Source organism: Entelurus aequoreus, linkage group LG05 (assembly GCF_033978785.1).
Source record: "Entelurus aequoreus isolate RoL-2023_Sb linkage group LG05, RoL_Eaeq_v1.1, whole genome shotgun sequence".
NCBI lineage: Eukaryota > Metazoa > Chordata > Actinopteri > Syngnathiformes > Syngnathidae > Entelurus > Entelurus aequoreus.
The window spans coordinates 83,274,681-83,289,365 of record NC_084735.1 but is presented as its reverse complement, the minus strand read 5'-3'; the positions used below and the strand labels follow the sequence as shown (position 1 = coordinate 83,289,365).

Here is a 14,685-nt window from a genome sequence, read left to right as displayed (position 1 = left end):
ACTCACTTTCCACCAGGAAGAAGAAGCACAGGACGCCGGTGGAGGCGATGATGAGGCCCGGCACGATGAAGGACATGCCCCACGCCGACGACACGTACACGCCGGCGATGAGCGAGCCCAGGATGTTGCCCACTGAGGTGTGGGAGTTCCACACGCCCATGATTAAACCGCGCCTGGCAACGCAAGCAAGGAGTCAACAATTCACTCATTACAAGTAGAGATGTCCGATAATATCGGCCGGCCGATAAATGCTTTAAAATGTAACATCGGAAATTATCGGTATCGGTTTCAAAAAGTCAAATTAATGACTTTTTAAAACGCCGCTGTATATATCCGGAAAAACATGGACGTAGGGCATACTTGCCAACCTTGAGACCTCCGATATTGGGAGGTGGGGGGGGGGGGGGGGGGGGCGTGGTTGGGGCGTGGCTAATGGCGTGGTTAAGAGGTGAGTATATTTACAGCTAGAATTCAGCAAATCAAGTATTTCATATATATATATATATATATATATATATATATATATATATATATATATATATATATATATATATATATATATATATATATATATATATATATATATATATATATATATATATATATGTATGTATGAAATACTTGACTTTCAGTGAATTCTAGCTATATATATATATATATTTTTTTTTTTTAAATTTTATTATACATATACGGCGTGGCGTAGTGGGTAGAGCAACCGTGCCAGAAACCTGAGGGTTGCAGGTTCGCTCCCCGCCTCTTACCATCCAAAAAAATCGCTGCCGTTGTGTCCTTGGGCAGGACACTTCACCCTTTGCCCCCGGCGCCGCTCACACCGGTGAAATGAATGATGAATGAATGGTAGGTGGTGGTCGGAGGGGCCGTAGGCGCAAACTGGCAGCCTCGCTTCCGTCAGTCTACCCCAGGGCAGCTGTGGCTACAAATGTAGCTTACCACCACCAGGTGTGAATGAATGATGGGTTCCCACTTCTCTGTGAGCGCTTTGAGTATCTAACAATAGAAAAAGCACGATATAAATCTAATCCATTATTATTATTATTATTATTATATATAAATAAAATATTTGAATTTCAGTGTTCTGCAGGCTATCCAGTAGATGGCGGTATTGTCCTGTTTAAGAGTGTCACAACATTGCTGTTTACGGTAGACTAAACGTGACTGCTGTTGTTGTGTGTTGTTACCGCGCTGGGAGGACGTTAATGAAACTGCCTAACAATAAACCCACATAAGAAACCAAGAACTCTCTCTCCTTGTTGTGCACTCTACTCTCTAAAAGCCGTAGATGTTATGACGTCATTGGGCAGGCAAGCTGTTTATATTGTGGGAAAGCGGACGTGAGAACGGCTGTCCCCACTCAGGTCCGCATTGAGCTGGAGGGGGTGTGGCCTCCAGCTCCGGCTGAATACCGGGAGTTTGTCGGGAGAAAATCTCTGCCGGGAGGTTGTCGGGAGAGGCGCTGAATACCGGGATTCTCCCGCTAAAAACGGGAGGGTTGGCAAGTATGACGTAGGGAGCAGTACAGAGCAGTTGCGTCTTCCAGTCAGAAGCCCCTCCCCCTGCAGCATGAGAGGTTTACTGGCGACCAACGTTCCCTCTAAGGTGCACGCCTGTGGAATTGCGCAATGCTCAAGCATCCTCTGCGCACGGCAAATCTATGCCACGCACAAAATCAAATAAAAAAATAAGCGCATAACAATTTTCGACACACGGACACGACAGAGAAAATAGTTTTCGTCATCATTGTTCAAATATTGTAACGTCTGGCGAGACGCTTTGAGGACGTGAATTCCATCCATCACTTTACTGGGCAAAACTCTTTATTGTCGGCCATAAATACATCACCAAAACATTAGTAAAAAAAATGATATCTAGCAAACTGGTCACTTTCTGCAGTACAAACCAGACCAAAAGCAACTTTGTTATATCAACAGCAGCCGCTCGCTCTTTCTCACTTGCGCCAACACACGCACATATGGCACTTAGCCAGAGATGCGTTTACAGCCACACAAAAAGTCGGACAACTCCAACACCACACATAAAGTGTCATTCCAGGTCGTTACACTATGATTTACCAATCAAATGTGTGCTTATTCTAGTGTCATTTATTAAGAATCTTAATTTATAAATATTAATCATGAAATGCTGTTAGTATATTAAATAAATACTAATAAAAATATATTTTTTACAAACAGGAAGTTGCATCTTACATCTCATTGTGCAACATGTGAATGTTTTAATGGGAACTAAATGCAATGTCTGAAAGGGGTACAAATTATTTCCGAAGCAGGACCTCCACCCAGACAAACAATACAAGTACACAGTTCATGAAAAACAATATTTTTTGTTATTGTCATTGTAAGTGGGCCTAAACACTTATATTAGAAAATCATCTCATGGAAATGACTTTCTGTCATTGGATTATAATAATAAGAGAATGTTGTCTGTCTATCTGTGTTGGCCCTGCGATGAGGTGGGGACTTGTTCAGGGTGTACCCCGCCTTCCGCCCGAATGCAGCTGGGATAGGCTCCAGCACCCCCCGCGACCCCGAAAGAGACAAGCGGTAGAAAATGGATGGATGGTGATTGAACTTGTTATTTAGTCAGGTTTGGGACAGGTGTGCTGCTGGTGTAGCCACAGTGTGCACGTCTGATGTTGCTCACATGCGCTCCACTGAACGCTCAGGGAGTTTTTGCGTTGGCTCACACACATGAAAAATTAGAGGGAACATTGCTGGCGACGCTTGATGACCTCATCAAACCGCCGCGAGCGTAGCATATCAACAACAAGAGTGTTGTTGCCGGTGCTGTAGCCTGGCTAACAAACGAGCGAGCTCGGTGACAAACTAACGACACCATGTCTATGGTTTGGGGTTATTTTAAAGTGTGTCTGACGGATAAAAAACTGGCAATTTGCAATGACTGCAAAAAGTTGGTTATGCGAGGAGGAACCAAGACGTCTTCCTTTAATACGAGCAATTTGATCTCCCACCTCTTCAAGATACACGATGAATACAAGCGGAAGATGGATGAAAAGCAAACACCGAAAGCAGCTTGCAGTGAACGGAGGTGCCCTGTCTCAATGCAGCGTTTCAGAAGCTCTGGCTGACTGCTGGGCCACTTCAAGCACTCACCACTAGCTTGCAGCACATTTGTGTTACTCATACAAATATGTTAGAGCAGGGCAGATTGAGCCCAGTTTATAATTTCCTGTTATACAGAGTATGCCAGGCAGTCTACTAAAGGAGGACTACCGTATTTCCTTGAATTGGCGCCGGGAATATAGTATTCGCCTGCCTAGAATTACAGCCGGGTCAAACTTGTTTCGCAAAATAATTAGCGCATGCTTGGCACTTCCGCCGGGTCAAATATGAGTCATTAAATGACTCCCGCCTCCTGGTGGTAGAGGGCGCTAGTGATCCTTCTTGCGACTACCAGTACTGCAGGAGACCGGTACTGCAGAAGAAGACAACAAGCAGCAAGCATGAGCAGCGATTGTTTGCTTGCACTTTTAACATGGAGGATTACATATCTAAAATAAAACAGTTTTCTAAACTGGACTTTCAATCGAAGCAGGAGGTAATAATTAAAGGAATATCTCCAGAGACTTTTAAAACTGAAGAAAGATAAGAAAGACTGCCTTTGATCAGAAGCAGCTGCATATGGACCCATTTACAAGTAAAGGTAAGATCATAACGTTTTTTTATTAAATGTGCTTTTCATGATAAGGTAAGCGCCGGAGTGAGAAGAGGTTTTAAAATAATTAGCGCATGCTTGCCCATTCCGCATGGTTTTGGTAACCGCAGGAGTGAGAAGAGGTTTTAAATTAATTAGCGCCCCTGCGGCTATTCAAGGAAATACGGTATGTTATTGTTTACTTTATTACTCTAGTATACTCTGGACTGAAGCTGTGTGCCTTCATTGTTTTCGTAGCTGTTGTTTTGAGGCATGTTTAAAAATATATAAAAAATAATGCACTTTGTGAAAGTCAAAGTATAGTATTTCCCATAGTTGTAGTGGGTATCAGGATTATCTCAGGGAGAGCATGTCCCAAATTCCAAGCTGCTGTTTTGAGGCATGTTAAAAAAAATAATGCACTTTGTGACTTCAATAATAAATATGGCAGTGCCATGTTGGCACTTTTTTCCATAACTTGAGTTGAAGTTGTTCTCTGATTTTGGAAAACCTTGTTACTTTGTTTAATGCATCCAGCGGGGCATCACAACAAAATTAGGCATAATAATGTGTTAATTCCACAACTGTATATATCGGTATCGGTTGATATCGGAATCGGTAATTAAGAGTTGGACAATATCGGAATATTGGAAAAAAAGCCATTATCGGACATCTCTAATTACAAGGTAGCTTTCTTGTATAAAAACACTTTTTTGACGATAATCTAACGAGCAGCACGCATTAACAACAATTATCATGGATCCCTCCCTCGCTTTTAAAGTCATGACGGCATGAAGGAAAAACCTCCTTCCTCTTGGAGGTGGTAGCACCTCAGACCCGCCACTAGCTGGATGATTCTGCCAGTGTCTACACCCAACACTTTGTTGAAAAAAAACAGGCTTCACTGCAGATCTTGAAAAACAGCTCTGCTCAGATGTGGGATTTGTAAGTTTGATCTTTTTTTCTGCGGTGAATATGCTAACCTAGCCCGATGTTAAAGAGTCATGTTAGCATGCAGCTCACATATGTGCTGCTGAGAAGGTTATTGGCTGCAAACTCCCACCCCTCCAGGACCTGTTCTCCTCCAGGACCAGGAGGCGTGTGGGACGGATCACAGCTGACTCTTCTCACCCTGGACACAAACTATTCTCCTCTCTCTCCTCAGGCAGGAGACTACGCTCCATCCAGACCCACACCCGCCACCTGAACAGTTTTTTCCCCTCGGCCATAAGGCACATGAACAATAACAAGATCTGATAGCTCAGTTACAGCTCATGTTATTCTATTCTGTGTTATTATATGTGTTTTATGTTGCACGATTGCACCAAGTAAAATTCCTAGTTTGTGAACCCGTTCTCAAACAATGGCAATAAAAACTATTCTGATTCTGACATAGCTATACTGGGGTTGCTAACCTAAAATGTATGACATCTGTTATGTTGTGCTACATGAAATATGACATATATTACGTTGTTGTACGTGACATGACATCTATTATATTGTTGTATGTGATATGACATCTATTATATTGTTGTATGTGATATGACATCTATTATATTGTTGTATGTGATATGACATCTATTATATTGTTGTATGTGATATGACATCTATTATATTGTTGTATGTGATATGACATCTATTATATTGTTGTATGTGATATATGACATCTATTATATTGTTGTATGTGATATATGACATCTATTATATTGTTGTATGTGATATGACATCTATTATATTGTTGTATGTGATATATGACATCTATTATGTTGTTGTATGTGATATGACATCTATTATGTTGTTGTATGTGATATATGACATCTATTATATTGTTGTATGTGATATGACATCTATTATATTGTTGTATGTGATATATGACATCTATTATATTGTTGTACGTGATATGACATCTATTATATTGTTGTATGTGATATATGACATCTATTATGTTGTTGTATGTGATATATGACATATATTATGTTGTTGTATGTGATATATGACATCTATTATGTTGTTGTATGTGATATGCGACGTCCTTTACGTTGTTGTGATGTATCTAATCTTTTTCGTTGTTCTTGTGGTATATGACCTCTTTTTCGTTGTTGTATGTGACATACGACATCCTTTACGTCGTTGTATGTGATATATGACATCTATTATGTTGTTGTATGTGATATATGACATCTATTATGTTGTTGTATGTGATATATGACATCTATTATGTTGTTGTATGTGATACATGACATCTATTACGTTGTTTTATGTGATATATGACATATATTATGTTGTTGTGATGTATGACATCTATTAAGTTGTTGTTATATATGACAACCTTTTCGTTGTTGTGATATATGACATCTATTATGTTGTTGTATGTAATAAATGATATTCATTATATTGTTGTTGTATGTAATAAGACATATTTTACATTTTGTATGTGGTAAAAGACATTTATTGCATTGTTGTATGTGATATATGACATCTATAACGTTGTTGTAAGTGATATATGACATATATTACATCATTGTATGTGATAAATTATATTTATTATATTGTTGTATGTGACAAATGGTATTTTTTATATTGTTGTATGTAATAAATTATATTTATTATATTGTTGTACATGATATATGACATCTTTATCATTGTTGTATGTGATAGATGATATTTATTATATTGTTGTATGTAATAAGTAATATTTATTATATTGTTCTACATGAACTATGACATATTACGTTGCTGTACATGATATGACATCTATCATATTGTTGTATGAGATATATGACATCCTTTACGTTGTTGTATGTGATATATGACATCTATTACATCATTGTATGTGATAAATTATATTTATTATCGTGTTGTATGTGACAAATGGTATTATATTGTTGTATGTAATAAATTATATGTATTATATTGTTGTACATGATATGACAGCTTTATCGTTGTTGTATGTGATAGATGATATTTATTATATTGTTGTATGTAATAAATGTTATTGTTGTACATGATATATGACATCTATAACATTGTTGTATGTGAAAATTATATTTATTATATTGTTGTATGTAATAAACTATATTTATTATATGGTTGTACATGATAAATGACACCTATAAAGTGTTGTATGTGACAAATGATATTTAATATATTGTTGTATGTGATATATAACATCTATTAAGTTGTTGTATGATGTTTGTTGTGGATGGATTAGCAGTGTGAATGTTTTCATTTTAGCAAAAATATAGGAAGTAAGGAACGAAAAAAACGGCCATTTTGACTGTTTAGAAATCAAAATAGGAGGTGAAATTGGGTGTGAACTGTAATAAATGTGCGGCAACGCCAACTACCGGCTGCTTGAGAGTCACCTTGTCAAAATAGACACTTAAAATGTTTTTATGAAAGAAGATGCTTTCAGGAATTATGACGTTTGGACAGTCCAAACTGACTCTGAGAAGTTCCTCTCTGGCTTTGAGTCACCCGAGTGCTGACTCAGCTAATTGTTCAATGTTTGCTGGTGATCAACCTCGAGAAGACATGAGCATGTTGAACTATGAAAAGGAAACGACGTAAAAATGAGCTTGTGGCTATATCTGGTCTGTGTAATATGTGTTGCGCAATGCCTCTATCAAATAAAGAAATACAAAAAACGTGCTCAGGATGTGAAGATGAAACCACTCGGTGGAAAAGATGCTTAAAAGCAAAAAAAGCAGCAGATTCAGCAGAGGTGCGCTACTCACTTCCCCTTTCCGAACCAGTTGCCGACACACGCCACCACAGCAGGCCAGCCTGTAGTCTGCATCAGGCCGTTCATCACCTGCAGGGGGCGACAGTGAGACAAGCAGGGCTCTTTATGGCTGCGGTCATGTGACACAGCTGGTGACATGTGACCGTGACAGCTTGAAACTGTCAACGAGAAAACAACACGTAATCAGGTGAGCGGCATGCAGGCTGCGGGCGTACCTGGATGGAGGCGTAGTAGCCAAAGGAGTGAATGTTCCAGTAGAATCCCAGACCCAACAGGCAAGTGAACACGCCGCTCATCAGCATGCCGAAACTCAGGTAGTAGCGCAATGGCAGGCGCTCGCCAAACATCCCGCTAGGACCACACAGACAGCAAACATTACACACATTGTTATTGGTGTTACGTGTGTTGTTGTTATGTCTGTTGTTACATGTGGTGTCGTTACGTGTGTTGTTGTAAAGTCTGTTGTTACATGTGGTGTTGTTACGTACGTTGTTGTTACATGTGTTGTTGTAATGTCTGTTGTTACATGTGGTGTTGTTACATGTGGTGTTGTTACGTGTGTTGTTATAGTCTGTTGTTACATGTGGTGTTGTTACGTACGTTGTCGTTACGTACGTTGTTGTTGTTGTTACGTGTGTTGTTGTTACGTGTGTTGTTGTAATGTCTGTTGTTACTTGTGTTGTTGTTACGTGTGTTGTTGTAATGTCTGATGTTACATGTGGTGTTGTTACGTACGTTTTTGTTACATGTGTTGTTGTAATGTCTGTTGTTACATGTGGTGTTGTTACGTACGTTGTCGTTACGTATGTTGTTGTTACGCGTGTTGTTGAAATGTCTATTGTTACATGTGGTGTCGTTACGTACGTTGTTGTTACGTGTGTTGTTGTAAGCTCTGTTGTTACACATGGTGTTAAGTGCGTTGTTGTTACGTGTGTTGTAGTAATGCCTGTCGTTACGTGTGTTGTTGTAATGTCTGTTGTTACATGTGATGTTGTTACGTACGTTGTCGTTATATATGTTGTCGTTACATATGTTGTTGCAATGTCTGTTAGTGGTATTGTTACGTACGTTGTTGTTACGTGTGTTGTTGTAATGTCTGTTGTTACATGTGGTGTTGTTACATACGTTGTCGTTATGTACGTTGTTGTTACGTGTGTTGTTGTTACGTGTGTTGTTATTACGTGTGTTGTTGTAATGTCTGTTGTTACATGTGGTGTTTTTACGTACGTTGTCGTTACATATGTTGTTGTTACATATGTTGTTGCAATGTCTGTTAGTGGTATTGTTACGTACGTTGTTGTTACGTGTGTTGTTGTAATGTCTGTTGTTACATGTGGTGTTTTTACGTACGTTGTCGTTACGTGTGTTGTTGTTACGTGTGTTGTTGTTACGTGTGTTTTTGTTGATGTTACGTGTGTTGTTGTAAGCTCTGTTGTTACACATGGTGTTGTTAAGTGCGTTGTTGTTACGTGTGTTGTTGTAATGCCTGTTGTTACGTGTGTTGTTACAATGTCTGTTGTTACATGTGGTGTTGTTACGTACGTTGTCGTTACGTGTGTTGTTGTAATGTCTGTTGTTACATGTGTTGTTGTTACGTGTGTTTTTGTTGATGTTACGTGTGTTGTTGTAAGCTCTGTTGTTATACATGGTGTTGTTAAGTGCGTTGTTGTTACGAGTGTTGTTGTAATGTCTGTTGTTACATGTGTTGTTGTTACGTGTGTTGTTATTACGTGTGTTGTTTTAAGCTCTGTTGTTACATGTGGTGTTGTTAAGTGCGTTGTTGTAACATGTGTTGTTGTAATGTCTGTTGTTACATGTGTTGTTGTTATGTGTGTTATTGTTGTTGTTTTGTGTCGTAATGTATTTCGTAGTTGTTTTGTGTTGTTTTTACATGTGTTGCTGTTGTTGTGTGCTGTTAAGAGTGTTGTTGTTACGTGTGTTATTACATGTGTTGTGTTTGTTGTTACATGCGTTGTTATGTATGTTGTTGTTGTTGTTACGTGTGTTGTTGTGTGTTGTTACATTTGTTGTTGTTTACATGTGTTGTAATTACATTTGCTGTTGTTACATGTCTTGTAGTCACGTGGGTTGTTGTCGTGTGTTGTTATTGTCTTGTTGTAACGGGTCTTGTTATGTGTGCGGTTGTTGTTATGTGTGCAATTGTTACTTTTGCTGTTTACATGTACTGTGGTTATGTTGGTTGTAGACACGTGTTGTAGTTGTTACCTTTGTTGTTGTTTATATGTGTTTTTGTTGCATGTGTTATAGTCATGAGTGTTGTTGTTACATGTGTTGTTACGTGAGTTGTTACATGTGTTGTGTGTTGTTACGTGTTAGAACACGTGTAATGTTTGTTGTTGTTAAATGCATTGTTGTTATGTGTGTTGTTGTTGTTACGCGTGTGATTGTTGTTGTGTGTACTTACATTAGTAGTTGTTTACATGTGTTCCAGTTACATTTGCTGTTGTTACATGTCTTGAAGTCACATGTTTTGTTGTTGTGTGTTGTTGTTAGTGTGTTGTTGTTACTTTTGTTGTTTACATTTGTTGTTGTTGCATGTGTTGTAGTCATGAATGTTGTTGTTTTGTGTGGTGTTGTTATATGTATTATGTGTGTTGTTGTTATGTATGTGGTTGTTGTTATATGTGATGTTAGTTGTGTTGTTGCCACGGGTGTTGTTGTAACATGTGTTGTTACATGTGTTTTTGTTATGTAGGTTGTTGTTATGTATGTGGTTGTTGTTATATGTGATGTTAGGTGGGTTGTTGCTACGGGTGTTATTGTAACGTGTGTTGTTACATGTGTTTTTGTTATGTAGGTTGTTGTTATATGTGATGTTGTTAGGTGTGTTGTTGCTACGGGTGTTATTGTAACATGTGTTGTTACATGTGTTTTTGTTACGTAGGTTGTTGTTATGTATGTGGTTGTTGTTATGTGTGATGTTGTTAGGTGTGTTGTTGCTACGGGTGTTATTGTAACATGTGTTGTTACATGTGTTTTTGTTATGTAGGTTGTTGTTGCGTGTTTTGTTACATGTTGTTGTTACATGTGTTGTTGTTAAGTGTGTTTTTGTCACACGTGTTGTTACGTGTGATGTTGTAATATGTGTTGTTGTTATGTGTGTTGTAGTTACATGTGTTTTGTTATGTAGGTTGTCACGTGTTTTGTTACATGTTGTTGTTACATGTGTTGTTGTAATCAGGGGTGTTGTTGTTACATGTGTTGTTGTTGTGTGTGATGTTGTAATATTTGTTGTTGTTATGTGTGTTGTAGTTACATGTGTTTTGTTATGTAGGTTGTTACGTGTTTTGTTACATGTGTTGTTGTAATGGGTGTTGTTGTCACGTGTGTTGTTGTCACATGTGTTGTTGTTACATGTGTTGTTGTTACATGTGTTGTTGTTACATGTGTTGTTGTTACATGCGGTGTTGTTACATGCGGTGTTGTAACATGCGGTGTTGTTACATGTGGTGTTGTTACATGTGGTGTTGTTACATGTGGTGTTGTTACATGTGGTGTTGTTACATGTGTGTTTGTTACATGACAAAAGCTGTTGAAGCGTGCAGAGAGGCACCTGAAAAACATGCCTATGGCGTAGGCCACCAGGAAGGAATTATCCAAGGCCCCAAAGAGTGTTTTGTAGTTGTCCTGGTCTGCAGAGAGAGACGCACTTTGTTATGTACAACCAGGTGAGATGATCTAGTTATGTACAGCCAGGTGAGGTTATCTAGTTATGTACAGCCAGGTGAGGTTATCTAGTATCTAGTGTAGGTTTACCAAAAGGTGCCCAGTTGCACCAGGTGACATTGTTGGTAATGTTGAAGTCTGCTGGCGGGATGAGACCACTGCAGTTTCTGTGAAGTTGACTCTGGGGGGAAAAAAAACGGGAAGTTAACAGAAAAGATGATGGAGTGCATCTGGGGTCAAAGGTCACAGAGTCCCACACAACTCGGTCAGTTACCTTCACAATGCTGATAGGTTTCCGTGACAAGTGGTAGGCGGTGTAGAAGAGGAAGGTGAGCAAAAGAATGAAGCCTCTGTACCTGTCAGGCAGCAGACATTGATTGGATTAAGCTGAAGTCTTCTTCGTCTTACAAAGATGGGATTTAATTGCAGGCCTTTGAACTCATTAATAACAAGAATGAATGAATAACCTGATTCAAGTGCACCTTTTTGTTTTTCTTATATGCACTCAATATGTGACTTTTAATTATTTTAATACACACTTTCAAACTATATTACTATGTCATAGATAGATAGTACTTTATTTATTCCTTCGGGAGAGTTCCCTCAGGAAAATCTAAATTCCAGCAGCAGTGTACAGAGTACATTGTATTTGAATAAAATATTGTATTACATACACTCAGACTTTGTGTCTTTTAATTAATTATTTAATTTTAATTATTAATGTTACTACATGTACTCAAACTATGTGACGTAATTATTTCACTTTTATCAAATATGTACATGCATGCACTCAAACTGTATGGCTTTGAATTATTTCACTTTATTACATGCACTTAATTTATGTGACTTTTAATCAATTATTTTACCTTATTAATTATTTGAGTGCATGCACTCTATGTGACTTTTATTTAAGGATTGTATTACATGCATTCAAACTATCATTATTTGACTTGTATTTATTTTATCTTAACAATTTTAATACATGCATTCAAACTATGTGACTTTTATTTAGTCATTGTATTACATGCACTCTTATGTGACTTTTAATTTATTAAATTGTATTATATGCACTCCAACTGTGTGGCTTTTAGTTCATTACTTTATTACATTCACTCAATTTATGTGACTTTTAATTATTTTGTGACTTTAAATTATTTTATTAGTTATCTTAGATCATGCACACTGACTATGTGACTTTTAATTAACCATGCACTCAAACTATGTGACTTTTATTCATTTTACTTTTATATTTTTTATCTTATTTTATTACATGCACCCCAACTACAGTATGTCACTTTTATTTATTTTACTTTTAATTATTTTATCTTAATTATTTTATTACATGCACTCTGTGTTACTTTTATTTATTTTACTTTTTATTACTTTATCTTAATTATTTTATTACATGCTCTCAGACTATGTGACTTTTAAATATTTCGCTTTATGCACTCGAATTACGTGACTTTAATTAATTCTTTGGCCACATGCACTCAAACTATGTGACTTAATTGTTTTGTTACATGCACTCAAACTATGTGACTTAATTGTTTTGTAACATGCACTCAACTTATGTGACTTTTAATTATTTTGTTACATGCACTCAAACTATGACATGACACTGCCACTTTCAATTAACAAGACTCAGCTATGCTTGTTTTTAAACATCACCTTAAGCTCCCAGTTTCTTAATCTAAACCAACATAATTCTTACTTCGTAATGCCTCAAACTTGAAAAACCGTATGACTGTTAAATATTGGCTAAAGAAGGCAATGTCAATATAAGATTAGTGTTATAATTAAACACTGACACTGTATGTGCTGCAGGGAGGCTGTAAAATGCCAAATATACTTAATAAAAGCTGTTTACTCTACATAGTAAGAAGCATTTTAGTAATAGTCAAACTGGTGTCTTTGTATTAGATAAGAAACAATGACATGTATTTGGGGAGGTGTTGTTTTTATCAGTGCGAAACTCCATTAGAAAAAGTCATAATTTAGCTAAGTGTTGTAATCCATTAACGCAGCGACTTCTGCGAAGTCTGGCGAAATAAGGAGCTTAATGTTCCACGCATAACCTCAGAAAGCCTCCGGTTCTGACCGGATTCCTTAAATACTACACGACTCCAATTCGTATCGATCCGGTAAAGGTCAAATCTGCGTCGATAAGGGAGGAAGCGAGGAAACTGCCGTTTTTTAAATGGAGTTTGGTGCGATGCAGGCTCACGTAAAAAGGCAGCGGGAGAACAGACAGTCTTTATAATAGAATGGAACTTTACTGTTAAAAACGATATAAGTATCATTACTGAAATATATCAGATATATAATATTTGGATAACGTATTGATGTGGTTTGTAAATCAGCTGATAAGGCGAGCTTGTCGGCTATCTCAGTTTGGGGACGAGTGTTGCGTTCACTGACACTCCACAAGTGTGGAGAACAATAGGAAGCATGAAACTCACCAGCTGTCCCGAGAAAAGGACGTGATAAGCCGTATTCCGGGGGCCAGGGAGGACTTCATGGTGGATGAAAACAAATCTCTTCAGGCCAGACAAAACCAACAATCACAGTCTTATTCCGGACATGTCGTCTCGCATAACAGACCCTGAAGGCACCCTTGGTCGCTGCTGATTACAAACGTGTTGTTACGGTCATAAAAAAAACAACTTGGGATTGTTCAACAGAAATGTGCTTACTTGTTTCGCTCCTCCGACAAAAGTGAGTATGAAGGCAGAGGTTTAGAAATAAATCAACATTTGCTAACTGCTGCCGGCCCACAGTGGCGGCTGCGGGGCTTCCTGGTGGGAAACACGGTCCGTAAATATCCACAGGTCCTCCATGGTGGACACATTTAGCTTATATATGAAGCCGGGAGAGTCAGCCTTCGACGGGAGGGGAAGAAGAAAAAAACACCCACAGACGTCCGACGTGAATACGAAGTGTTGTGCCGCAGTTATTATTAGCAATGACTTCGTTATTCCACAAATTTTTCCAGACGGAGCGTTTCGGTGCCCATGTGATCAGCGCCCAGTGACGTCACTGAACAGGAAGTAGCCGAGGTGCGTGTCAGGCGACTCGGAAAACAGAATTTTTTCTGATAAAATACATCAAAAATATATTTAGTTTTGTTGTGATAACTATCCAATCCAATGACCAATTACAACTTGAAATGAATAAATCAATATGGCTCGTTGTGTAAGACTGGACACACACACACACACACACACACACACATACCTTTGGCCAATATGATGCAATCAGCCCACTTGGAGGATGTTCCATTTAATTGTTTAATTTTGTAGTAAAAAAAAGCAAATAACAGGCACGACACAAAACTATACTCATTTTACATGACAGCTTTTTGGCTTTAAAAGGGGAACTGCACTTTTTTAGTAATTGTTCCTATCTTTCACAATCCTTATACAAGACAAAAATACAGATGTTTTTTTCTCATTGAATGCATTCTAAATAGAGATGTCATTATCGGCCGATAAATGCTTTAAAATGTAATATCAGAAATTGTCGGTATCGTTTTTTGTTTTTTTATTAAATCAACATAAAAAACA

General features: G+C 38.0%; 1 protein-coding gene across 3 annotated transcripts in view; it reads right to left on the bottom strand.

Annotated features, from left to right (window-relative positions):
• The window catches only part of slc37a2 (solute carrier family 37 member 2), a 32,602-nt gene extending 18,329 nt beyond the window's left edge, over positions 1 to 14,273 (bottom strand). The window contains exons 1-8 of one of the 3 annotated variants that reach the window (XM_062046563.1): positions 13,816 to 14,273; positions 13,582 to 13,746; positions 11,397 to 11,478; positions 11,213 to 11,303; positions 11,010 to 11,088; positions 7,651 to 7,786; positions 7,428 to 7,504; positions 7 to 173 (exon numbers count right to left, since the gene is read on the bottom strand). In XM_062046563.1, coding sequence (XP_061902547.1) covers positions 7 to 173; positions 7,428 to 7,504; positions 7,651 to 7,786; positions 11,010 to 11,088; positions 11,213 to 11,303; positions 11,397 to 11,478; positions 13,582 to 13,640 — 691 coding nt within the window. In that variant the 5' untranslated portion in view covers positions 13,641 to 13,746; positions 13,816 to 14,273. The remainder of the gene's footprint in view (positions 1 to 6; positions 174 to 7,427; positions 7,505 to 7,650; positions 7,787 to 11,009; positions 11,089 to 11,212; positions 11,304 to 11,396; positions 11,479 to 13,581; positions 13,747 to 13,815) is intronic. The other 2 variants (XM_062046561.1, XM_062046560.1) reach the window with 2 other exon arrangements.
• Positions 14,274 to 14,685: the final 412 nt, after the last annotated feature.